The 27261-nt window shown below is 37.4% G+C and overlaps 1 protein-coding gene across 1 annotated transcript; it reads left to right on the top strand.

Annotated features, from left to right (window-relative positions):
• The first annotated feature begins 1377 nt into the window (after window positions 1-1377).
• LOC139965079 (uncharacterized) lies at window positions 1378-27027 on the top strand. Its single transcript, XM_071967281.1, has 12 exons — window positions 1378-1532; window positions 3493-3522; window positions 3626-3737; window positions 5599-5725; window positions 7269-7417; window positions 11852-12107; window positions 18233-18388; window positions 19690-19841; window positions 20656-20911; window positions 21931-22080; window positions 22965-23104; window positions 24965-27027. Exons 1-12 carry the CDS (start codon window positions 1493-1495, stop codon window positions 25233-25235), a joined length of 1839 nt encoding a protein of 612 aa, XP_071823382.1. The 5' UTR covers window positions 1378-1492; the 3' UTR covers window positions 25236-27027.
• Window positions 27028-27261: the final 234 nt, after the last annotated feature.

The raw sequence follows: 27261 nt of genomic DNA, 5'->3' as shown, positions 1-27261 counted from the left end.
TCGTTGTTGGTGACGCAAGGACGTCAGCACAGTTACGAAAGGAACCGAGAACCGGCACGCGCCGCGTAAGATAAGTTAAGTAATCTTTTAAGAATTTAACGGCCGTATAATATTGTAAAATCTGTCTGTGATATTCCAAATTTCTAGTACCAAGAATCCTTGTACAAATTAGTAGAGATCGTATCATTGTTAATATATCGTTTTTGTTAACTTTCAGAAACCTCTCAGTAGTCTTTTGGTCCCTTGAGTTTATTTCCCTGAATCTATCTCATATTGTATTTTATCGGCTTTGAAGGCCAAGGGAAACCCGGGGTCGCAACAGAGGGGGCGCTAGAGGGTGCCATTTTGTTTTATCCCACGGAAGTTGTGACAACGTGTTCCATCTAACACACAATATGCATATACAGTGTCTGAGTGATAGTTGGCCTACAACCATAGGCGTATAGGAGCCCAATTTCTTTTGGGGTGGGGGGGGGGGCTGTATCGACTTGCCCGAAAAACACCTATTAACTTAATTGATCTTTGACCCCAACCCTTAACACCGAAATCTGTCTTTTTTCAATATTTGTCTCATTCTCTATACATATCGTGTGGTTTAATGCATTTTTCCAACATGTTGGCATCCAGAAGTTTTATGTTCCTGACCTTTGGCCTACACGTCACCAATCACGCAGGCACGCCTTTAAGTGGTACGTCACCTACCCACTAAGTTTGAACTTGATAGGACTTAGAGTCTAGGAGGAGTTCAATAATTTTTGCTCACTCAGTGACACACTCACTTACACACTTCCCTACATTTCTGTTTTGGGTTGAAGAACAATATCTTATCTCCATATATATACATGTAGGGAGATCAGATTATCATATATATTGGCATCATTAATTTATGTTACCGATCCTAGCCTATAGCTAAGGAGTAGGAGCACAACGATACAAATTACATGTCGACTATAGTTTAAGATAATATCGAAAGACGGTGGCATGTTTAGTGCAAGAATATCGTTGGTAAGGGAGTTTTAGTGAAATTTGTGTTGAACTTTTGGTCGTAACAATAGGTAACACTGCATTTTACAACGGGACCATATTTTTGGTCGTAAGTAGCGGCCCCTAATCTGCGGTCGTGAAAAACGACGTAAATGTAAAACGCGAACCTTGCCTAACCTATAGTCTAAAATAAGCCTTAGAATGCACTATTTTGCATTAAACTATTAATTTTATATTGCGGAGTGATGACCATCGACCCCCCCCCCACCCCATAAACGGGAGTTGTCTTCAACGACAACGCCAGTACCGCCTCCTTTTTAAAATACTGCCATCGCAAAATGTAAGGCTCTTTTATCTTTAAATGAATAGCGCCATGCACTTCAGACACGATTTTTCAGCTCAGCTTCTCGAGGGACAGTCCCTTTTGTTCCAACGCGCACGTCCGTCAGTAGCATAGTACTAGAGTAGAAGTCGACGTGAACCAATTTGCGGATGAATCCATCACGGAATGTTAGCATTCCCTTTCTACCGAAAACTTTCGATCTCAGGTGGGTTAGTCGTGGGTAAAAACCCATTTAGCTGTAACTTTTTTTTGTCACAGTAAGCAAACCTTGTGGATGTTTCTACACAAGTGCAAGTATTCAAGTAAAACAGGTTAATTGGTAATTCAGGTATTCTGGGTAGGCTATTTGGTCGTTGGGCTTAGGCTACTGTCCTGTAGGCTTTGTACTGAGTACTACTACTCGAATGAAACAGACTAAGCCTATAGCTATTGGTTGCACCGTAGCTGAATTGGTAGGATTACGATATTGAAACCTCTGCAAACAGTTTGTTCTGGTAAATTGCCTGCCATGGTTAGTAACTATCTAGCTATTACTTGTTGCACTGAAGCAATTTAGGCTATAGACTAGGCTTAACTCATTCAACTGAAAAGGCAGACAATGATAAGGCAAAGATAAGGAGTGAAAGGAAAAATAATTTCATTCTCTCGGCCTTTAATTAAGCCTTGATGCCTAAGGATATTTGTAAGACTACCATGTTAGTGCATGATTGTGGCTGAATACTTTTCTTGGGGCAGATTTAAATTTTTACAGGCCAAATTTATTTGAAGGCCCCCTTTTGAACACCCTGGCATAGAGTGACATTGTAACACATTATGGGAGCTAACAGTATAAGCCAGTTCGGAGATACCAGCATCTTATGATTACATAATATGAGGTCAAAGGGTCGACTGTGAATAGTAGACACTCGACAGCTTGTTAACATATATGCACACACTATAGGGTTGTAACTCCAATTATTGATCGATATATGTACTGGTTGAAGTATTTCTTATTTTTTTCGCAATGGAGGATGAAATATCCATCGATGATATTAAATGCTAGGGACGGTTAAGGCTTTGAAGGACTCTCTATGGGAGCGAGGACTTAAATTATCGGGAAGAAAAGAACTTGTTTTCGCTGCGAAGAGATTGCCTTAGCTTGACCCATGTAAACTACAACGTACTCTGAAGTAGCAACATAGGTAGAGAACCTATAGTATGCATACTGCAAGAATATGATCTGCACTGGATGTAACTTAGGCGAAAGTATTTGAAGTAAAATATTGATCCAAATTCGTTATCTCATGATCATTCATATACAAAAACAATCTTGAAGAGATCTTTTTCTATCTTATATACATGGTTTAGTAATCATTATATGACAAGCTACAACGATATTTCCCATGTATAATTCATTGTTGCTAACTTTCTATATATTCGCGTACACACTATGCGACAAATTACATACTAGATAATCTTAGCGTTCATACCGCAAAGGCGCAAACACTTATCATTATCAACCCCAGACATCTTTAGTCCTGAGGTGTAATGCAAAATTACATTTTTTTCTGATGTAGGGAAATATTATTGCTTAATTTTCTGGACTACTACAATAAATATAATGTCCAATATCTTATCAATTTTCCCGGAAATGCTGGGCTAAATCTTGTTCATTATTACTACAGTTTGCTCGCAACGACAACAACACAGAGTTTATTCACAAATGACCCAAAATGGGGGTCAAGCACAAAGATTCGCGCATGCGTAAGTTGCATCTCCGAACTGGCTTATTCACAGGATTGTCAAATAAAGATGTTGCTCATACTTGTTAACCCTATCATCAGATCAACAAGGGATGTTCTGGAACTTATAATTACCAGATTGTGAATTATATATATTTCACTGACTTTGACACCATTGTGTTTCAGTTGAACTATTAAGTGATGAAATGGTTTGAAGGCGAGCATTATCAATAGTCATGATGATAATAATGATGAAGATGATGAAATAAACACAGTTCTGGTGCCTTTTTACCCAAGTCACTGTTCAATAAAGATAAAGCTGTACGTTACTTGCTCTACCCGTTTGTTGGTCATATAGCGACGCACCGGTGCTACTTCACCCGAATGTCGATTAAACAAACAATTTACTAACTGCTTATTTACCTGATCTGCCTTTCAATACAGATGGCGCTCGTTTACCTAATCGTACATCAGGTAAAGTAAAATATCGCAGCATCCTCCTCATAAAACACTGAACAAAGATTTAAGATACCGTTGTATTTTCCTTCTCTCAATATATATATATATGCTCTCTTAGTCAGGCAGCAACAGCCAGTCAGCTACAGTACAGTACCTAAAGAAAGTTTTGTCACACAGAACGCAATCACTGTGGACATTGCATGTTATCTGAAGCAAACCAACAACCCCCTGTGAGTATTTGTATCCATAAGAAATTGGCAGATGTTATGTAACCATTACAGTCATTAATTACTTCACTTTAAAATTGTGTATATATGAAAGTGGTGGGTTAGTTACTTCCCATCCAGCAGTTCTTTCAGACATGCAAATTGAAAAAGGACTAGTGTATATATGTATATATATATTATTTTTTATTATTATATTTTTTGACAGAATTTCTATAGCCCCTTAAGTGTCTAATATAAAATACCTCTAAGGGGTTTACAATAAAACATACAAATCAAGAAAATAAACAATAAACGAATGTTAAAGATGCAGAAATAAAAAGGTAAAATAAGATTAAATAGGTAAAAGGCCAAAAAAAAGCTGCCAAATTCAAATTCCTGAAAAAAAGCTAAAAATGAACGACATTACTACATTATATACATGTATAAAATGTGGCGAACTTTAGCTATTTCGTTGCAATGAAAAGACTGTGTTTCTTGGATCAGAAGCTTGTTTCACAAATTGACATTATTTTCTGTAAATCTGCCAGTTTACGGTCAGGCGTGTCTTCCTCCAAACTCTCTTAGCCCCCCTGCATTCATGCTTTGCCTCCCTGAGTTCATCTGTGTACCAGGGGGAATGGGGTCAAAGAGTGATGGACTTTGTGCAGCAGTTTGGTGCATGGTGATTGACTATACCGTTCAAGCATGTGTTGTAGTACCTCGCTGACTCATCAACTGGTCGACCCACAAGCTTCAGGAATTCACAGTTTTTAAGATCCTAAATGAAACCGGTCACACTGAGACCACGAAACTTCCTGAAAGTCGTGACTTTGCGATTGTTTTCTGGTTTATGCATGTTGTGATTGAAAGAAACAGCGTTATGATCACAGGTCACATTTTCCATCCATATTGCCAAGACAAGCCTCAACGATAGAGGGTGAACCGTGCAGTATTTCATTGTTTCCCTGAGTTATCACAACATCATGAGTGAGTGGCACCAACGACATGCTGTTTTAACCCATGGACATTTTAGAAAAATTTTTTGAGAATCCAAATCATTGGGGTCATCCAATTGGAAGTTTAAAACACCAACAATGGCCAAACGATCTTTCATAGTTGTGACAGATTCTAAATACAATGCCTACTCCTTGAAAAAATACAAAGTTCTTTAAATCCATAATTAGAGGAGGGAGGAGGTCGATATATCACGCTAAGTACGATTTGTGAGTCGCCAGTTCTAACACAGCAATCCATATGCTTAAAATTGGTATAGAGTCATCCATTGTTGGTGTGTTGATATTTATGGACAATCCTGATTTATATAACAGTCCCACACCTCCACCAGACTTTCCAGTGGGATGTGGAAAATTCTCCATTTGCAAGCACTGGTATAGTCCTCCTGAAATTCCTGCATGCCTTTTTTACCGTCTGCTGGGAATAGGTCTTCTGCATAGGGCTAAAGTATCTACAGTATTGTCCTTTTTCATGGCTGATTGCCCATGCAAGCTTTCATAGATTCCATAATAGCACGAAAAGCTCCTCTTGTGTATGTAATAGTACTTTTAATATGCATTTTCTTTACACTTAGTAAGGTCAAACAGTCTTAAATATTCTGTCAAATATGCAGCTGAAATTCTGGGATCAAATTTCAAATAATCGATCCCCAAACTGATCAGAACAGCATATATAATGAGTAGGGAAACATCCAAAGCTCCCCAAGCAGTAAAATTAAAGTTTATTTCACACATCTTAAGGAGCTGGTTAGTTTGAGACCTGCCAATTGACGGCGCTGCAAACTTTACTGTTTATTTATCTCGATGTAAAAGATTAGATGAAAACTTTTATCTGAAGACTGAGGAAAAGTTATCTCCTTTTTGTCTTCCAGAACGATGTCGTGGTTCAATAAAGAGGAGGGTTATTTCCTCTACTTTAGTTATGGCAGCAATTTAGACAGCACCCGTATTCATCTGAACAATCCATCAGCTGTTGCAGTGGGGAAAGGAATATTGAAGGTATTGCATCTGAAAGCTTGTTGTGGTGTTAATCTTCTTTTTTACCTTTACAGATTTTGAGTAGAGGTGACGTTTTTTGTGTCGTCTGGGCTGTACAGTACACATTGAGGCACTCTTCCATATATGTTGTTACTAAGTTCAAATATTGCTGGAATTCACCATCTCAACTATATATTTTTCTTCATTGCCGGATGTGAAAGGTGTGTGTGTGTGCATGTGACATTTGCTTGTAAACATCATAACTGAAAAAGTTCATGGTGGATTTACTTTATACTTGATACACTGATCCGTCTCATTAAGTAAAAGAATCCTGTTCTTTTCTGTGAAGTTCAAAGGTCATTTGGGGTCAACAGAGGTCAAAATCTGAATACTTTGTAAACACGATATCAAAAAGTACATCTATGTTGAACTTCATATGAAGTATGTAGATCTAGCTTGATGAGTACAAGAACCCTATTGAAATTGGGGAGGTCAAAGCTCATTTGCAGTCAACATAATTAGTAAAGTCTGTAAAAACCTTGTAAACATGATAACTAAAAAAGTACATCTTTGTGAAACTTCATACTTACTATGTAGATCCAACTTGGTGAGTAGTTGGTAGAGGTCAAAGGTCACATGAGGTCTACATGTATCAAAGTATGTAATCCTTGTAGACATGCTATAACTTCAAATTAAAGCTGGGTTTAATCTATGAGTTCTACCATGCTAATGCTATAGTTCCCTTTTTGGTGAACATAGTTTGGCCAATATCAGTTCGGTTCAGTTTTGTAAAGGGCTCATTATAACAAAATCTCAACTGTTCATGAAAAGTACATGTACATAAAGTCACCCAGGACAATAAATATGTTTCAAAGAGTTGATACTCTTGTGTTGGGTCTTTGAACACACTCAAGTGGCCCTTAATATCCCTTACACATTCCCTGAGCTTTAAGGGGTCAATAGGTTATCTCAAATGGCTTCAAAATTGGCTCAAGTAGTCAGCAGGTTATCTTAAAAGGTCTCAAAAATTAGCCTTATTCTCTGTTATTTATACTAGATGAACTTGGCTTTGCCAGTAAGTTGTGAAATATTTCACATGTGTAACTATCATGTATATTCTCAATTCATTTAATTTAACAATTATTAAAGGGATGGTTGGTGGCAGAGGTGATTTTCTAGCTCCAATTGGTACAAATTATTGTCCATGTGTGCAGATATATGTGTCTATATTTCACCTTGACAGACTGTTCTTTCTGGTTTATTGAAACAATTTGGAATAAATATTCTATAGTACAGTAAAAATCCTTACCAGTGAATTACTTGATTGATGCCCACAAGTGAGTGCTACAAATACGAGATAAAAATATCTGATCTTTTATGGTTCTCACTTAATTCTTAGACAAAACTTATTCTCACTTGCTCTATAACTTTGAGAAAATTATGTGGCAAGGAATCGCAAAGCCAAGTGGCTTTCTGGTTTTATTGAGGACTACCTTTCGATGTTACCTTCTTATTGGAAAAAAGTTTCCAAGAATGAATGGTCTCTATGTTTTTCCGTCCATAGGATTATGACTTAGCATTTGGCACTTTATCAAGCCGAAAATCCGACCCTTTATGGACTGGGGGAACGGCCACTATAGTAGAGAAAAAGGGAGTAAATGTCTGGGGTGTTGTTTGGAAAATAGATCTAGCAGCTGTCTCAAACCTGGACCGGTAAGTAGCCTCAATGCTAAAAACCATCAGTCGGTGTAACTCGCACCTTTTAGGAGAAAGAATCTTAATGAAACTTAATGAACAGCCCCGAAGAGTTTGGCCTTAATGACAATCATACACTTTCATGTCACGGTGACACATGGTGTGATTGAGTGGTTGCTATGGGGTGGCCAGATGTCCAGGATTAGGCTAGACTGACCAATTAAGCTGGACAGTCCAGCAATTCAATGCACAGTTTGCAGAATTTCAAGCATAACGAAGCAATTGATGTTGCAATGTTTATGGAGTCCTACAGTGTCACATTTTCAAACTGCTTCACTGTGTTGGATCCATAAATGAATGTACGCGAAATCTATACATTAGCCTACACATTAGCCTTCACATTAGCCTACACATTAGCTTACACATTAACCTACACATTCACCACAGCACAAACAATTCCATAACTGTTAATATCGCTCCCTGCTTCACATTAATTAACTGTTAGACCCTCTGATGGAACCCATGCTGCAGCCTCCCCAATCTCCCTCGACAGGGCTGGACTCTTCAACAAATTAGAAAAGATAATTTAATAAGATGAAATCGTTTACTAAGTCTTGAACTACTGCAGGTTACCTATTTCACAATGTTAAGACTTGAAAATGAACATAGAAACGTGCCGGATGGGGACCAGTTTCTGGCCACCCTACACTAGATTGTAGCAAAATTATTCTCTTATTTCACTATAATGTAATTGACATCCCAAATGAACTCTTATAGCCAGCAACTCTTTCACCACAGAATAAGTTTACAACTGATAATGAGAAAACACTGGGTAATGACTTGAACACCAGAACATTTAAATTTTACCCAGAATTTTATCACGCCATCCCTATTTTTTACAACATGATGTGAGCTTACATTAAACTAAGTTTGAATCTAGTAGTTCTGTCATATTGGTGTTTAACTTCTAAACAGGATATCCTAAAAGTGGCTGTATGTTGAAAAATTAATCTGTTTTATGAAGTACTAGGTAAAACTTTGAATTCAGGTGGCTGCTAAGAAATGACCTTGAATGTGGAAATTCAGTGATGTCTTGAATTCACAGAGGGCGCTATCATATCGGTCCTCTCTAGTTCTGCAAAAACTTCACGAGCCGCTGTCTCTGAAATCACTGAGAATTCCTGTTTAATCAAGTTTTCATCAGTAAATCAAATAGATATTAATAATTTAACTAAATGGCTCTACAAGAAAGATCTTTGTTGGTGTCTGATGTCAAATAGAATTGGGAACTCTTTGGCTGAGCATGTAAAGTATTAACCAATGAGCTGTCATGCTGTGATATTTCAACAACATTTCTTACTACAACACCCAATCAGAACAAAGAAAGGACCCTCATCACAATGGCTAAGTTTGGTGCTATTTCAGTATAGCTCTAGAAAATAACTAGTTGTTATGTCAACTTCAAACTTTTTGAGCAGCCATACTGTTAAAGGAATAACAATGAAAGACTGTCTTGGCAAGTTTTAAACCAGCAAGTCTTGTTGTGTAGAGCCATGTCCTTGGGATAGTCTCTTGCTGGTACATAATCAACGGTACAAATCACGGTGGTCTTGAAAAGAGTTACTGTTACAAATATAATAATGTATGAACTCAGAGAAGCGTCTGAAGATAAAGACTGTTAACAGTGAAAATGTTAAGAAATCTTTGCAGCGTTCTACAAGTTCGTTGAATATTGTTTATGCATTTGGTGGGGCAATGCACATTAAATATTGTTTATGCATTTGGTGGGGCAGTGTAGTAGCGGAATACTTTAAATCAAGTTTTCATCAGTAAATCAAATAGATATTAATAATTCAACTAATGGCTGAACAAGAAAGATCTTTGTTGGTGTCTGATGTCAAATAGAATTGGGAACTCTTATTGGCTGAGCATGTAAAGTGTTAACCAATGAGCTGTCATGCTGTGATATTTCAACAACATCTTTTACTACAACACCCAATCAGAACAAAGAAAGGACCCTCATCACAATGGCTAAGTTTGGTGCTATTTCAGTATAGCTCTAGAAAATAACTAGTTGTTATGTCAACTTCAAACTTTTTGAGCAGCCATACTGTTAAAGGAATAACAATGAAAGACTGTCTTGGCAAGTTTTAAACCAGCAAGTCTTGTTGTGTAGAGCCATGTCCTTGGGATAGTCTCTTGCTGGTACATAATCAACGGTACAAATCACGGTGGTCTTGAAAAGAGTTACTGTTACAAATATAATAATGTATGAACTCAGAGAAGCGTCTGAAGATAAAGACTGTTAACAGTGAAAATGTTAAGAAATCTTTGCAGCGTTCTACAAGTTCGTTGAATATTGTTTATGCATTTGGTGGGGCAATGCACATTAAATATTGTTTATGCATTTGGTGGGGCAGTGTAGTAGCGGAATACTTTAAATCAAGTTTTCATCAGTAAATCAAATAGATATTAATAATTCAACTAATGGCTGAACAAGAAAGATCTTTGTTGGTGTCTGATGTCAAATAGAATTGGGAACTCTTATTGGCTGAGCATGTAAAGTGTTAACCAATGAGCTGTCATGCTGTGATATTTCAACAACATCTTTTACTACAACACCCAATCAGAACAAAGAAAGGACCCTCATCACAATGGCTAAGTTTGGTGCTATTTCAGTATAGCTCTAGAAATAATCTAGTTGTTATGTCAACTCTAAAACTTTTTGAGCAGCCATACTATTAAAGGCATTGAAGGCTCGCCCCAAACTGCGTGCGGCCATTTGAAAAAGTTAACTTTCCGTTGCTTGCAAGTGACGTTTTTTTCGTGTCGCTCCAAAATGCAGACAGTACAGTAATGAGATGTCCATCGCTGTATTGTTTGTACACTGTGCTGTGGGTATTGACCGCAGCTGTATGTACTGACCATACACTAGTGTCTAATTACCGATGGTAGCAAGCTGTGTGTGTGTATTTTCTGGGATCGATGGTGGTGTCTAACACTTCTGTTACACCTCATTCGAAACTAGGTCAGATAACCGGCATTAGACGTTTCTTTTTGCGAGAGTCTTCACACCATTTAAAGCAGGGTTGTCCAACCTACGGCCCGCGGGCCACAGTCCGGCCCGCCGCAGGGTTGCGTCCGGCCCGCCAGAGATGCTGTACGGTGCGAAATTTCAGTGAGCAGATTTATTGATAACAATTTGAAGCTATATAATCAATCATTCGAAGCTTCTGGGTCCAAAAAACTGCATACAGGTCAGTTTGTGTGACACTCTCAGCGGAGGGGAGGGGGGCAGCTGGACTTTATTCATCTGCTTTATCAGGAAGGAAAATAAATCAGTGCGCTCCGCGCGCAATGCTCACATTTTGTTGCCTTGGGCTTCGGGCAAAAAATCGAAATATCGAGCGTAGGGTTCATGCGGCCCCTCCTTCATCATAATTATTCCATGTGGCCCTCCTCAGCAAAAGGTTGGACAACCCTGATTTAAAGGAATAACAATGAAAGACTGTCTTGGCAAGTTTTAAACCAGCAAGTCTTGTTGTGTAGAGCCATGTCCTTGGGTTGGTCTCTTGCTGGTACATAATCAACGGTACGAGTCACGGTGGTCTTGAAAAGAGTTACTTTCACAAATATAATAATGTAAGAACTCAGAAATGCATCTAAAGATAAAGATTGTTACCGAAAAATGTTAAGAAATCTTTGCAGCATTCCACAAGTGCATTAAATTTTGTTTATGCATTTGGTGGGGCTATTGAGAATTGAGTAATCTCACGACCGGTGCTGTGGCTGAGTAGATAAAGGCGGTGGCATTTGAAGCAATGAGGTTTAGCAATATGTTATCTGGAGTAATGTGAGTTTTTCATATAAGAGCAATCTTTGATAATCCCATCTGAAATGACTTTCTAAATTCAAATAGATTCCAAATTTGAGTTAAAATGTTGAATGCCACCTGACATGTAAGTTGTAATCCATAAGCCCTTGTGGGTTTCTCCCACATTTGTGGTCGCTTCAGCGTGGTAAAAGTAACTGCTGATTATTATTATTATTATTATTATTATTATTTGTGAGTAATAATGTAAATCTCTCTGTCACCCACCTGAAATATTCATTCACTTTCAGTTCCTTCAAACCGTGGCATATATTCTGTCAATCGATCAATCAATCAATTACCATTCGACAGACATGAAATTTCTAATGACTATGATTGTAGTGGTATACGTTTGCTGATATTAACAAATTTGGTGTCCTTGAGAAGAGTTAACCTTATCCAGATGGTCATTGTCACATCTTCAATAGCTACTCAGTGCTTTTATGTTTCATAGAAAATATCTGCCTGGGAAGAAAGTATTCAATCATGTCATTTTCAGGCAACAATCACTTTATTTAAACAAATTTCCTATTATTGGGACCTTAATGTGATGTAACTATTGTTTTTTTTGGGGGGTTCAGCCAGGAAGATGTTTACCTTCCTAAGGAAGTGACCATCGAGATGACCGATGGGACATCACTCCTGTGCCGCACCTACCAAATAGATCTCCTCACTGTGATGGCGCCTATGCCTGCATATAAACAAGTTTGTATAGAGGGCGCTAGGGAGCATGGATTACCAGATTATTATATTCAGAAATTGATGGCAATTCAAGACAATGGGGACACAAAGACATTGACCCCAACAATGGTGAAAATGGCTGAGGCAAAGAAAGACTAAACAGGTAAGCAATTTAACTTAAGCTAGTTGGATAATAACAAGTTTGAGAAAACAATCTGGCTGTCCATCATTCTATAACTTCAGATTGCTAGATTTGCTGAGACATCATCAGTGTTGACCAATGCATTTCTTGAAAGTATTGAATTAAAATTCAAACTTTCACAAGGATTTTGCTGTCAACCTCTGTTTGACCTATTAAAAAATAGCTGCTGTGCATTTGTTGTTGAGCAGAGTCATCCATGGTATTTGTGGTTTGAGAAATAGGAGATGCGGTTTGGGGTTGCCATGGATGTGTTGCAGCAGACTTGTAGAAGTAGTAGTACAACAGATGAGTACAACAGCATGAGTACAACAGTATGAGTTGGAGTACAAGTGCAGTACCCCCCTCGGTGTGAGTTCAATTCTGCAAGGCTAGAGTATGTGTACTTAATCTTGTATATAGTAGGCTGTATATAGGCTGTATAGTCACAGTAGTTTTCAAAGAGTACAAGGAGAAACATGTGGAGGCGACTATGCCAAGAATACAGACTCATAACAAGCCCGCATTTGCAGCGGTGATGAATGGTGATGTCTTCACCCTCGTAGGTATTATGAGAAAGTGGTCAGATGCTGAGGTACACTCTTGTCCATCAGATGGTGATGTTAAGTGGAGCAGTTTTTGTTGGTATCCTTGAATAAGACCCTCGGAAAATAAAGGAAACTAAAATATCAATTATCTGTCGGATTTGGGTCTTGGCCAATAAGTACCTTAGTCATGTGACATAGATATGTTATTGTTGTGATCTGGTAATCTATATACAGAGTTGATTGTTCTTTTTCCCCATCATCTCAATTCTCCACACAGATTACTCAACGATTGTATCAGGGATGGAGCATCTGAACAATTAACATGTTTGAACGAAAACACATCATGAAGTTAACGTCATACCAGACTAGGAGGAATCCAGCTCTCATTCAGGGCTCAATGTGGGAAGGGAATCTATGGCAGTCTGTGTATCGGAGTCAGATTTGTCGTAGAGGGTATTACAAAGAAGCACGAGTACATGTAGTGTTCACTTCAGGAGTGAGTACGAAGCTGTAAGCAACGAGTACGAGTACTAAGTCTCTATACTAGATCTCCAAAATGCTCCAATACAAGGCCATGAGTGCATTTAGGATTATGAGTGCAGACTCAAGACTGCAAGCAAGCCGGGGGGGGGGGGGATGATGCGATACTCTTCGTAACAAACGTACAGTCTAGGTTGACTGTATGGCTGGTACATAACCTCCTTCGTGTGGGTAATACTGCTATTGTCTTTATCGAGGCTACCGGAGGACAGTCATTGAAGTCCTGTAATTGTCTGATTTACCTTATACTTGTTGTGTAAGTCCCATTTGGCTGGTATATATATTAAAAACGATGCTGTCGGAGGTCCAAGATCAGTTTTGAAAAAACATTTTCTAATCACCTTTGGAGATGAAAAGAAATGAAAATTTTGGAGATGAAAACATGATAGAAAAGTGTTAAAGTCCACCCTATTTGTTAGTCTTTCCTCAAATATTTTGTTATATAATGCAGCATTGCATTGTTTTACAAGTCAGGGTGATCTGAAATTTCATATATTTTCATTGTGAAATAATGAAATCCATCTCTATGCTTTTCTCTCTAGTATGTGGGCAATATAATGTTTCGAAGCGGAATATCATATAATTAAAGCAGCATTTAGATTTTGATTGTCATCTTTTAAGCGACATGTTAATTCTCTTCATTTTACATTACATTTTATGGAGAGATAGATTGATTGATGGCAAGTGGAATCAGAATCTATTATGTCTTTGCCCTGGATTCATCTGAGCTTGGTTTGTTGGGAAGAGAAACCAAAAATAGAATCAAACACTACAATTTGCTATGTAAACTTTCTTGAGTTCGTTTTTGATCAATATGTTGATGCTTTTCAATGTTAAAATCCAATTTTAGGTCATTAACTTGGCCAATTCAAACAATGAAGTAAAGTTTAAACATTTTTATTTTTGAGATTTCCTGAGCAACATTGATTCCATGAATTTATGGCTCATTAATTATCATTTGGTGAAGCAATGAAAGAATGTGGTTTTTATTGAATTAATCTTATGCAATCTTATTTTCAATAATACACTTTTGTTTTGGTAAACTTGCATACCAAATGCAAAGTGCTGTTTATGAGATTCTAGTTTCTTTTGCATTCTGACAGAGCATACTTCCATAGAGAGCTTGATATTTTATGGTCACAAAGTCAGATGTTAGAGGTCACCTCCAGCAACTGCAAATTACAAATTTTTTTGACAAACCCAACTGTCATTTTTTACCTTTTATATGGGTTTTATGTGTTATCATAAATATCATAATGTATTCATAGTAACTTTAAGATGGTTTTTTTTCAGTGTATCTTTAATACCAAATGATCCTTAATTACCTCAATTTGTTACCGTGTGTGGATCCAGGTACAGTTGATGTGGGGGTTGGGGGGGGAGGGGTGTAGGGGTATGTAAACTCCTTTTCAACCTCTCACAAAAATTCATAGTTAGTAGTATTACAACCGTGCATTTAGATCCAGTTATAGACCTAATGTATAAGCCTAAAGTATGCCTCAGAATGTACCTTTTGACCTCCAAAAGTTGTATATTTTTTGGGGTGGACTACTCCAACCCCCTAGATGAGGCTCTAAATGGCTCCAGTGCCACACCCTTCTTCTTTATAAAATCCTGGATCCATCCCTGGTTACCAATATATATATTAATGCTTTAATAATAAAAAAGTACTCTGATTTAGAAAATGACATGCATGTCAATCAAGTTTCATGCAAAGATAATAATATATTTCATGTTTTGACTTCACGGTATAAACCTGGTTTCATGTCATTTTTTGTTGTTACATATTTTGATCTTGTGCATGAAATTACAGCAGAATGCTTTCAAACCAAGTGTCCAGAGTTGTAACAAGGCTGATTCTCTTCATATTATAAACTAATAACTTATATAGCTTTTGCCAATGACGTTCACGAATTTATTAAAGTCACCCTACTTATCTCTGTTGGAGGGAAAGTCAAGTTTTGTTCTATTTTTGGGGGTTGGAATAGATGGACCCCTTAAGCTGCAATTTTGTTACATCCATTAATCTGTCGACCTTTGAGGTTATAATAATATCTGACAATTTGCACCTGGCGTTATTTTTTGGATTCCTTGCCGGAGGCAGAAGGATATCTATGCAATGGTGATGGCGCACGTGGGTATATGACACTTGCTTGTATTAAAAGCACGGTTACTCAAAAAGTACATCTTTGTTGAACTTCATACTTGGTATGAAGATCCAGCTCGGTGAGTAAAAGAACCCTTTTTGAAATCGATGCTTTCTGTTTTTATTGGAGATATTTTACTTTGAGTTCTTTAGAGTCTCCAGCTGATCATGATCCTCATGTGTATGTGAGATCCTTCAATTCTGTTTGTCATTGCACCTCTTCGCTTTCATCTAGCAGCAGTACCCCTTAGGTATGTTTAGATCTCTGTTCCTCATATAATCATAATAATGATATAAGCGCAGACATATCCACCGATAACGGTGCTCAAGTCGCATAGCGATATTACCCTGGTCAACGATAACCTGTCAAACTTACAATGGCAGCAGCTAAACAGCTCCCAATTGACGTTTAACTAACAGGTCCCCATTTATACACCTGGGTGAAGAGAGGCAATGGATATAAAGTGCCTTGCCCAAGGACACAACATAATGATCTGGCCAGGACAAGGGCGGCGGAACCGGGGGGGGCACAGGGGGCACGTGCCCCCCCACTTTTCCTCAGGTTAAAAATGTGCCCTTTTTCTACATAAAAATGGAGGTGTCTCAAGTTAGCAAGAGGCCAGGGAACCATAATGAACATTCGGGAAGGGCCGTTTCCAGCCATCTGAGGGGTTTGTAAAACCAAAAAAATTCTTGTACGCTCCGCGCCAACCGATGGTGGCGCTCCGCTCAGATAGTCGTGCATACAACTTTGCAAATCCTGGCTACGCCCCTGACTTTTAATGAGTTTCTGTGGGTCAAACTCAAAGCTATTTCAAATGGAAAAAATTTGTTAAGATACTGACAAGAAGTAAACTCTGATTCGGAAGACTCCTACATTAGCAACTAGCATGATTTTTGTCTCAAAAGAAAACTTGTTCCTTGTTTCCCAATTTGCACATTGGATATTGCAGTGCTAGTATGCATATCTTGAGGGGGGGGGGGGGTTGATGGAGTGATGTGTATACGCAAATAAGATAATACAATAAGAGTTATAAAGGGTACTAAATATAAGGCATCAGTCGAATCGAATTTCTGCAAAGTGCCCTTTGATGTCGGTGCCCCCCGATTAAAAGTGCTTCCGCCGCCCTTGGGCCAGGACGCGAACCTGCAAACCTTTAGATCACAAGTCCACTGGCCTTAACCACTGGACCACAATGCTCTCAACAAATATGGCTACACTAGGTATTAATTGTAGGGATCCTTCTCACTATTATAGCTGCCAGATGAAATCCATGTGTTCACATGAGATCCAAGGTATTATACAGTTCGTCAATATATATAGCAACAATAAATTGTAACTACCCATACAAACTGGTCTGCACAAAATCCTTCCAAAAAGAGCAACAAAATACACTGTTAATCGAACTTGCAGAATTTCTGCAAGATTTTGGATTCAGTCTTGTGTAAATCCTTCCCCTATAGAGTGAGGAGTACTATTTGTCACCGATTTGGGCAAAAATGTGAACAACTTTAGTGCAAGAGGAAATTTATTGTGATGATCTGTATTTATAAAAGAAAATGTCCCCTCCCCCCCAAAAAAAAAGTGGGGAAAAAAGAAGGATTTTGAGGTAATTAATTATGATTTTTAAGCAATGACTCATTTTACCAACAGTTTTTTCTTTTACTATAGACTATATAGCTCACCATGTTGAATGTGATGTCTTCAAACATTTACCGAAGAAACCCCAGAGAAGTTCGAGTGTGTGAACTTAGTATTTGATGGTGAGTACGTAGACATGCAAATATTTTAAGCAGTACGGAATAAGTATAATAAGTGACATCAACACAAAATTTTGTGACCCTTTACATGAAGGACATAACCACCATTTTAATTAAAAGGGTGTTGTTGGGGGCAGGTGGATGGTGGCAGGGAGGTAAGATGATATGTCATCCAAGAGATACCCCTCCCCTTGTTAAAATCGAGGTTGCTTTGATGCAAATTGCTGGTATATTTTGCACTTTGAAAAAATGTTGAAGTACTTTCAACATTGCTCTACATTAGTTGTATTTCAAACTAGCATTTTTGTTTGGTAGTATTCTGGCTGTGGGAGGGGGCCGGGGGGGGGGTTGGATGAAGCGCCCTAGACGTATAGAGTGTATATATATCATTGCATTACTTAGATTGATAGGTCGCATAAGTTACCTTAGATTTCGGCATCCGTAGATTTGTTCTCTTTAGTATGGCTGGTACGTTTGTCATCATATTATAGCCTATGCGACACTGTTGGAGTAAATTATGCTGTTACTGGCAACACTGTTGCTGTTTGTTTTACAGAGTTGTTTATTCCAAACAGAGCTTACAGCAGTTTTACAATTATTACACATAAGAGTGCCTGCAACTTTATGCAGTACAGATATAAGTGGAAGCCACGATACTTACAACATACGGCATCCTGTAATAACCATAGTGCAATTTATGCCAGTATTATTAGCAATATGTATGTAGATATTACCTTGCAGGGATCTTCTTAATATCAGTACACATTTTCATCTGTTATCTCTCTATGCAGTTTCATTCTCAGCTTTGCAAGACAGAAAGCAGCAAAAATGTAATTACAAGAAAATTAGTCAGAATAGTTTGCATTGAAAGGTAGGTTAAAAATAATAAATGATTTTCTATTATTATGCAAATTGCATTTACATGACAAGTATTAGCCAAGTTATAGTTGCTGGTTTGGTATTCAGGTGTTACCTTAGCTGTAACAGCCAAAATTAATTTTATGTAGGAATTATGTACTGCACTAGCTTAGTACCATTAGTTTTATATAAGCTGTGTTTTTATCTGCTCTCTCTCTCTCTCTCTCTCTCTCTCTCTCTCTGCAGCTAAATTCTAACGAAGGATATTTCAACAACTCATATCTACAACTCAGAAATGGCAACAGAACTGGAAGAATGTTTTCACTACTTTGGTTATGGAAATCACCTTTCCAATATTCATCTGCATAATAAAAATGCCTTGAAAGTTGGAATTGGCAAACTGGTGGTAAGTTTAATCAAAATCATATTGATAATGACTTGATAAGGGTTGGGATGGCCACAGTGACAGTAATAATATACATTATTGAGTGCTTTAAGTAACTATGTCAAAGTATTTTTCACAGGACTAAAGAAAACTTCTTATAAATTAAAAAGAAAGAAAAAGGATACACAAATGTAATAAAATGATCAAAGAAAAATCAGATATATTTACATATATATATATAAATATATATACATATATATATATATATATATATATATACATATATATATTCATATATGTATATATATATATATATATGATAAAAAAATAAAAGATAAACAAGCGAATATTTTTAACAACGACATACTGCTATATTTCGGAGTGGTAATTTTTCTGCAAAAGAAAATTTCTGCTTTGTTCAATTTAAAGGATGCTTATAAGTTAGATTATGCCAACAATGTTGTATATAGGATAAACTGTCCTGACTGTGATTCCTTTTATGTCGGAGAAACCAATAGACAGCTTAAAGATAGAATCAAAGAACATCTGATGACCTCTTTTGGTGGTCAGAAAGGTGCTATTAACCTTCATTGTACTGCGCACAAACATAATCTGCCTACTTTTGTTGACCATTGTGCTGCTATTGGCAATGAACCCCTGTGGTTCAGGAGGAAGATAAAGAGAGTCTAATAATAAAATACTTAAATGCTGACTTAAATAGAAACGTAGCGAGCTACGGGTTGGAGCTATTCTAATCCCTATTTACTTTTTATTGCTGGTTGTTCAAATCATTCCTAGTTTAAAAATTCACTAAAAATTTGCTGGTTGTTCTAATCATTCCTAGTTTAAAAATTCACCTAAAAATATTCGCTTGTTTATCTATATATATATATATATATATATATATATATATATATATAATCACTAACGAATTGGCAGTCAATATAGTTCTCTAAACACAGGAGAAATCTGATCATAATTTTTTTGGGGGGCTTCATTCATTGAGCAGCAGAATTCTGACTGAGTTGGAGTTGCTTGGTCATGCAGGGAGACATTAAACTGATGCAGTCAGTGCCCTCTGCAGGTTTTCAAAGGTAGGGGGGCAGGGGGGGGGGGGGTCAAATTCAAAATTTCTCCTAATTGCTGAAGGTATGGAAAGATCAGCAGGAAACTATTTTCCAAAACTGATTTTTAAGAATTCAAGTATTTTCTCCAATGTTATAGTCAGTATTTACATCCAATAGGGGTATCAATGGGGGAAAAGAAGTTACTATAATGTGTATTTGTTGCAGTATTTTTTTATCGATTCATTACAATTTCAGGGTTATGAGCTCCATTTTGGTGATTTTCCGGCATCATCATCTGCAAAGAATTGCTGGAAAGGTGGTCTGGCTAGTATTCAAGAAAAGCCTGGAAGTGTTGTTTGGGGTGTGATATGGAAAATGAACCAGACTGACCTAGAGAAATTAGATAGGTATTATTTAAAATTAATTATCTATGCTAATTATAACATTTCTGTTTTAAATTATTAACCTTCAAATGATGTGCAATTGAATGTGTTTTAGAGAAAAATCGCCCAAAAGTGAGTCACACACTGACAATTGTATAGCTTGGAACATTTTGTAAGTTGATCAATTTTTTTCACTGAAATTTCCATCTATGCTTTTCTTTGCTCAGTAGCCAGTTCAAGGGATATTTGTCGGTGGACAATTTCGGTGGCTGAAGTAGATTTCATACCAAAATGTTGGAAATTATTTGCATCCATAATTCAAAATCACATCTTTGTTAACACTTTGTAAAAAAAAAAAAAAAAAAATTGGAGGTTTTTTTTTTAATGAATCTGGTAACAGCAGAGAGAGTGTGATGTAATCGTGTCAATTCAGATGAATTTGTTTTTGTTTATCTTTTAATTGTTAATATTTAATGCACTTATTCACAGATGAAAATAATATTTCTACAACATAAAAAGCTTCTGATAAAATTCCAACTACAGAGAACCTTGCATCACAGCTAGTCAATTGTATCCCATTTCAGGTATGAAAGAAGATTATAAATGGAAAGTAAAGCATATTTGAAGAGAGTATTGCAGATATAACATCACAGACCACCCACTGTGATCCACTTTTTGGAAGAATGGAAGGGGTTAACCTAGCCAAACTTACATTATTCACACATAAATTACTTGAATGATGTAGACAAGATACTGAGTTTTTTTTTCTCTTTTCCATGAAAATGTCACATTGCCCACATGGGATATATCCTATTTATGCTGAATGTTTGCTCTTCAGACAGGTAATGGGATATCGTGCCAAAGATGTTACAGTAGAGAAAGAAGATGGAGGTTTGATATCCTGTAGAGTCTACCAGTTATCTGAATACATACCAGCCACGCCCTCAACAAAGTATAAGAGGATGATGGTGGACGGAGCAGTGGAGAACTCACTTCCGAAAGATTACATTTCCAAATTAGTTGCAATCGAAGATAATGGCCAAACAGGAGCAGTAGATGCTACGTTGGTGGATTCTGAAGAAACTAAAAAAATTGTGAGCCAGGAATGCTTTGCTTAATATTAAATAAGTCACTGGGAAAGGGGAAAGTCTGACAGGACCTTTAAACCAACAGGTATATCATGTCACTGTTACATCTCATGATAGGCATGGTGTTTGTGTGTAGTTAAGGGTGGTTGGTGTGGGGGAGGGGGAGTGAGAGTGGGGGGGGTGATAGGTAGAGGAGAGAAAATGTTTCCCATTCACATTTTGGGAAGAAAATAAACTGAATATGTTTATTATTCAAACTAAAGAAATCTTTTCTTCTGTAAATTTCTTCTGAGGAATTTCTAAGTAAATGGAATTTGGAGACGGAGCGGTTTCTATATTGTTTGGGTCGGAAGTGGTTGCTACTTTGTCAGAATTTTTTTATTTGTTCTTGAAAACGTGAGAAGTAGCTATATATGAAGGGATTTTTAGGGCAAGTCGATATTAAAGCTGTGGTGTGGATTCTATTTAAAATTTGTTTATTGGGATTTGAAATGGTAAACAAGGAGATGCTCCCGTAACTGAGAATTGGTTTCACTTTGGATTTGTAGATTTGGATAGTGGTTTTCGGAGGGAAATTATACTTGTGTGAGAGGATTTGGATGTTTTTAAGGTGGGACCAGCAGCGTCCTGCAGTTCTATTACAGTGTAAGTTAAAGGATAATTTGCTATCAAATGTGATACCGACCGAGGAAGGTTGCATTGGGAGAGGCAGTGATTGAGGTGTTAAAAAGATCGATTTTGGAATATGGTTACGGTATTTGAGTTTTTAAAGGAGAAATTGAATAGGTTAGATTTCGAGGGGTTTATTTTCATTCTCCACATCGAGCACCAGTCTTCGAGATGTGTAATTGCTTTTTTGATATTTAATTCTGTCATATGAATACTTTTACTGGTGCTCCAAATGGCTTTATCATCAGCGTACTGACTATAGTTGCAATTTGATAGAGAGGGGATGTTTAGATCATTTACAATAAGGGTCCTTACCACATGCAAGTTACCTGAATTATAAATAGTCTGCTCCGCAGGTTACTAACGGTGACGGTGTCCACACTTCTAAAGCAATTCACCAATCTGAGGGATATTTCCTTTACTTTGCTTATGGATCAAACATCAACTCGAAGAGATTTTCCGTCAGTTGTCCAACGTCCCAGAAAGTTGCTGTAGGTTGTCTGAAGGTGAGGCTAGTAGTTATGTCAGCAACTTATTACAGCTGCCAGTGTAACTATGAGATGAATTATTAAGTATCGTCTGCTATTTACAGCAAGTCATGCTATCTACACCAGAGACTTATTGGCCCTGTTGAACCACCCAATTTCTCCACATGTATAGCCTTTGTAAACCTTGTAACAAATAGCATAAGCATACTAAAAATCGCTAGAAAGTCCTCAAAAATACCTTTGTAGATGCTGATATCCTGTAAATTATCCCAGAGATTCAAAGCAATGGCCCAGTACGGATCACACATAATAGAGTGGCTGTGTGTTGAAAATTTGAGCATGGGCGATCATAATGTAACTTTCTATCATATTTCGGCACAATGGTGATGATCTTTAAAGGCATTGAAGACTCGCCCCAAGCCGCATGCCGCGCTCTGAAAAAGTTAACTAGAGATCAGGGAGTTCCATAACAACTCCCTGCTGAGATGTCCATCGCTGCTATGTACACTGTGTTATGGGTATTGACCGTAGCTGCATGTAGTGACTGTACACTAGTGTCCAATTACCGACGGTAGCAAGCTGTGTGTGTATTTTCTGGGATCGATGGTGGTGTTTAACACTTCTGTTACACCTCAGTCGAAACTAGGTCAGATTACCGGCATGAGACGTTTCTTTGTGCGCGAGTCTTAACACCCTTTAAGAATGTTCCCTATACTCCTCCCATGACCAAAGTGGAAACAAAATTATTGAAATCGTACGGTAAAGAGAAATGTCTACATGCACAATAGTTATCTGTTACGTCAAAATATCCCATCATCCCAAGCATACGTAATTCATGTTTTGTTTTTTTCCCTCTTGTTATTACAAAACAGAGTATCTCTCTTCAAATTTTATCTTATCAGGAATTCTGTCTAGAATTTGCAATCAAAGAACAAACATCAGGCGAAAAGTTTGTTGGCGCAACCATTGAATCCCGACTAAATGCTTCCACTTGGGGTGTCGTTTGGAGAGTAGATCTCACAGAATTACCTAAGCTGGATAGGTAAGAATAACTATACTGTTCGTTCTTCCCTTTACCTATTGTGGTAGGGCAGTTAATATTAAATAATTGCAACAAGTTAGGAAGCCAACAATGTCTTGAAATCCTATCTATGCATGGGCGCAGATCAGTCTTGGATAAATGGTGGGGACGTGTGTCTGTTCTCTGATACTATCTGAGCGGAGCGCAACCATGGGTTCGCGCGTAGCGCACAAGAATTTTTTGGCAAATATACCTCCCAGATCGCCGGGAATAACACTTCCCAGACCCAATGATGCTCCCAAACCTCCTTAAGTTTTAGATCTAATGGCTTAGAAATTTAGTTTGGGGAAATACATGGGCGTCTGCCAAAAAAAAAAATCGGGGGACAAATAATCCAAGTAGACTTTTGTATACGATTGGTCTTGGGTCCTCTCCCAGAAAACAATTATAGACTGCTGCATATGCGATTTCTGTCCTATATTTAACAACTGCCGATAAATATAATAAAATAAGAACTGCTGAATGTCATTTGTACAATGCTGGACCAAACTGCGCCAAAGTTCAATACAGGGGAAAATGCAGCGTTGGTCTAGACAAATTGGTGGGGACACGGTATATCATGTCCCCACCACTGAAAAAGTTGGTGGGGATGCGCCCATGTATCCATGTGATCACCTTTGGATGAACAGCTGGCTTAATCATTCTCTTTTCAATGAATATTCAGAGAATAGCTACTGAGATAACCATGTACTGTCCCATGCTTCCTAAAGACGAGGGTGTAAAGTATCAGCTGACCACTCCTGAGGGAGGTGAATTAAGGTAACCCCATCAGAACATCACTGCAAATTAAACAAAAGACTGAAAGAACAGCACCAAACCCCATTTCCAAACTTCACATCAAACTCTGCTCGTAGCTGCTAAATAGTACACAAAAAGGGTTCAAAGTTAAAGCTTACTTAAGAATTTTCAGAGATTCTTTAACAGCTAGAGAGTTTATGTAATACCAGTGCTGTGGCCGAGTGGATAAAAGCAGTGGCATTTGAAGCATTGAGGCTTAGCAATCAGGAGGTCCACGGTTCGATACCCGGCTGGGGTCATAGTAAGGTGGGTTTTTCATCCAAGAGCAATCTACGGTTTTCCCATCTGAAATGACTTTCTAAGTTGAAAAGATTCCAGTTGAGTTACAATATTGAATTGGAAGCCACCCGATGTGTAAGTTGTAATCCATAAACCCTTGCAAGTTTCTCCCACGTTTGTGGTCGCTTAAGCATCGTAAAAATAACTGCTGATTATTATGATTATATTTATTTTATTATTTAATATATATTTCCCCATTACCAGTACCTAAGACAGGACCCTAGTAAAATGGCCAAAACTTGGGTGTCACAAGATCATTCTCTCTTTGGTTGATTCCCTGTTCACCCTGCTGCTATAAGGTAATGGGCCCCCTCTCTGGAAAAGCAGGTAGGGTGGTTACGATAGCAATTATCTTATTGCGTGTGTTGCCACATGTACACTATGGACTTCTTTGTATCATGTATCACGACACACATATGTAGATGTACAAAATTTCTAGAAACAACATGCATGTTCTTTATTGGAATATAAAATTCCTCTGGACCCTTTAAAATTTGACTAGAGTCACGCAGTGCCAAAAGCATATGATGGGGGAGAGCATTGAATGTGAAGATTTATCTTTCTAATTACAGCTATGACTCACTACCTCTGCCTATATTTTGTGAACCGGTATATTCTAAATTCATCTGTTTCTCATCCTTTCCGTGTATCCATCTGTTCATCTTTTTGCAGATACGTCTAATATAACAATCATATCATTACATGAAGCTTGTCATCAGTCACATTCTATGTTTATGTTTCCAGGCAAGAACATATCAAAGAGAAATTTTATGAACCTGTGGATGTATCCGTGGACCTAGAGAATGGAGAGAGCGTAATATGTAGGACATACAGGGTCTTGCAACCGTATTCTCCATTCCCACCCTCGGTGTTGTATAAGTCGGTCATCGTCATAGGTGCAGAGGAACATGCACTGCCTGCAGCATACATCGAGACCCTGAGGAGCCTTCCCGAAGGTCCAGAGCACACCGTAGGACCAATGAAAAGTTACTATTTAGAAGCTACAAAAAATTAAGGGTTAATCTAGTTTGATCAGAGGTCAAGTAATACGTGATCATTACTTTTGTAATTAATTCTAAGACATGTTTTTGTATCCCAAAATGAGGCTGTGAAACTGCACCACTAAATACAATATTTATTACTAGTTTGATGTTTCCAGTAATTAGATGGTAAGTTCACCAGTATGCTTTTAATAGGTTGTACTAAATTTACATGTGAACTCCTGTTCCAGAAATATTAGCATTCAATATAAGTATCGTCTTTATCAAGCTGCTGTTTACATTGATTTTACTCAATTTTAACACTATTTGTCAATAAAGTGCCATTCATTGGTCACATTCTTAACTATTGATAGGCCAGCCAACTGGGGTACAAACTTTAATTTCATTGTGGCCCACAAGATTAATATCATGCCGATCCCTGCTAAAGAATTAGTCATACGTCTCTTAAGCTGAGCCACCTGTAGTCATTGATCTCATTAGTATACAAAGGCTATATTGACAAATTGAGTGATTAAATTCTCAGTACGTGTTTGCCAAATTTAAACTTTGACCTTCCAGCTTACAGCACTAAAAGCTCAGTGAAAAATGACACTATTCTAAGCAATTTCCATATCAATATTCATTATTTATATTGAGTTATCTGCCGTTAAACATTTTGAGCTGAATAAAGCCAGATTTATTAACGAGTCCCTTAGATTCCACAAACTTTGCTAGGCCCGCCCAACAGATTATGCGCCAATCAAATCTCTCTATTTTGTTTACAACTGTTAGGCCTAGGACTACTTTCAGCAACTGTTAGACCTAGGACTACTTTCACTTTCGTGGCTAGCTTGTGTTAGGTCTCTTTTCTTTTTAATAGTACCTTTCTTTCGGTCTTTCCAATGTAGCTTGCAAAATTGTATCATTTCCTTCCATTGCAACGAATAAACAGGTATTTTCAGACATATCCTCCGTGAAATTGGGTAAGAAAGTGGAAGGTATGAGTATATATAGGTTACATTTGTGTAATGAACATGCTGATATGGGCTGTTGCAGTGATTTTACGGTAAATCGTTCGCGCCATAAGGGCAACAGAAAATCAATTTCTTTCTTTCGATTGCGACAGCTTTTCGCCATTAAACCCACCTGGTCAAAGTGCATTTAGAATATGAAACATTAAATCTGCTTCGGAAGCTTGTTTTCCAACACTTATTCAGCAAACACGTATTGAGACTTTATTAAGCTAAACCAATCATTTTTGCATTATTATCACATGTGAATTCCATAAGTTTAGGTTGTATTTATTGAAAAAATGTATCAGCATTTATAATTAATATGGTCAGCTGATATCTCATTCTGAGTAGAACACATAGTAGGTTTGGTAAAACTTTCAGGAATTTGAGACTCAATGTGTAGGGCTTTTTTATAAAGCAAGTCTTTTTTAATAAAACTGACTTCAGCAAATGTATTCATTTTAAGTTTTAATCTGTCAAAGTAATCAAGATTCTTTTCAAATTGATAAGTTTATTTACTTCTGAATGCTGATTGTATCCATGGCAGCAGAATAGGAAGGGAAAAACCCCAAAACAACAACGTATACTGTGGTAATATGAAATTTTCTGTGGTAATTGTGGTAATTAATTGTGGTAATTAACTGTGGTAATTAACTGTGGTAATTAAAACATTTTCTGACCTCAAAAAGCCATGGCAACCTTAAACAAACAAAGTATTATTTCATAGTCTTTATAATTTCTACCTTCAGCTCCTTTTTTTTGTTCTTGAGATACAGATGTTATCATTCCATTGTACGTTCCATATGTTTATTTTGTTTAAATTTTTTTTTAAAGATACTTTTAACAAATGTCACCTTGCATATTGTAATTTGACAATATTCATTCCAGTAATAATAATGTTTTAGTTCAATATATCTCAAAATACCTGGCATTTGTACATGGCAAAACTGAATAATTTTTGCAAATTTATGTCAAAATTTATAAAATGAATACCTGTGCCAATAGCATAGTTAGCAGCATTATTTGGAGTTGAATGTTGTCAAAGTTT

This window comes from Apostichopus japonicus, chromosome 3 (genome assembly GCF_037975245.1).
Source record: "Apostichopus japonicus isolate 1M-3 chromosome 3, ASM3797524v1, whole genome shotgun sequence".
Classification (NCBI taxonomy): Eukaryota; Metazoa; Echinodermata; class Holothuroidea; order Aspidochirotida; family Stichopodidae; genus Apostichopus; species Apostichopus japonicus.
The sequence above is the reverse complement of the archived record's forward strand: the minus strand, read 5'-3'. Positions and strand labels throughout refer to the sequence as shown.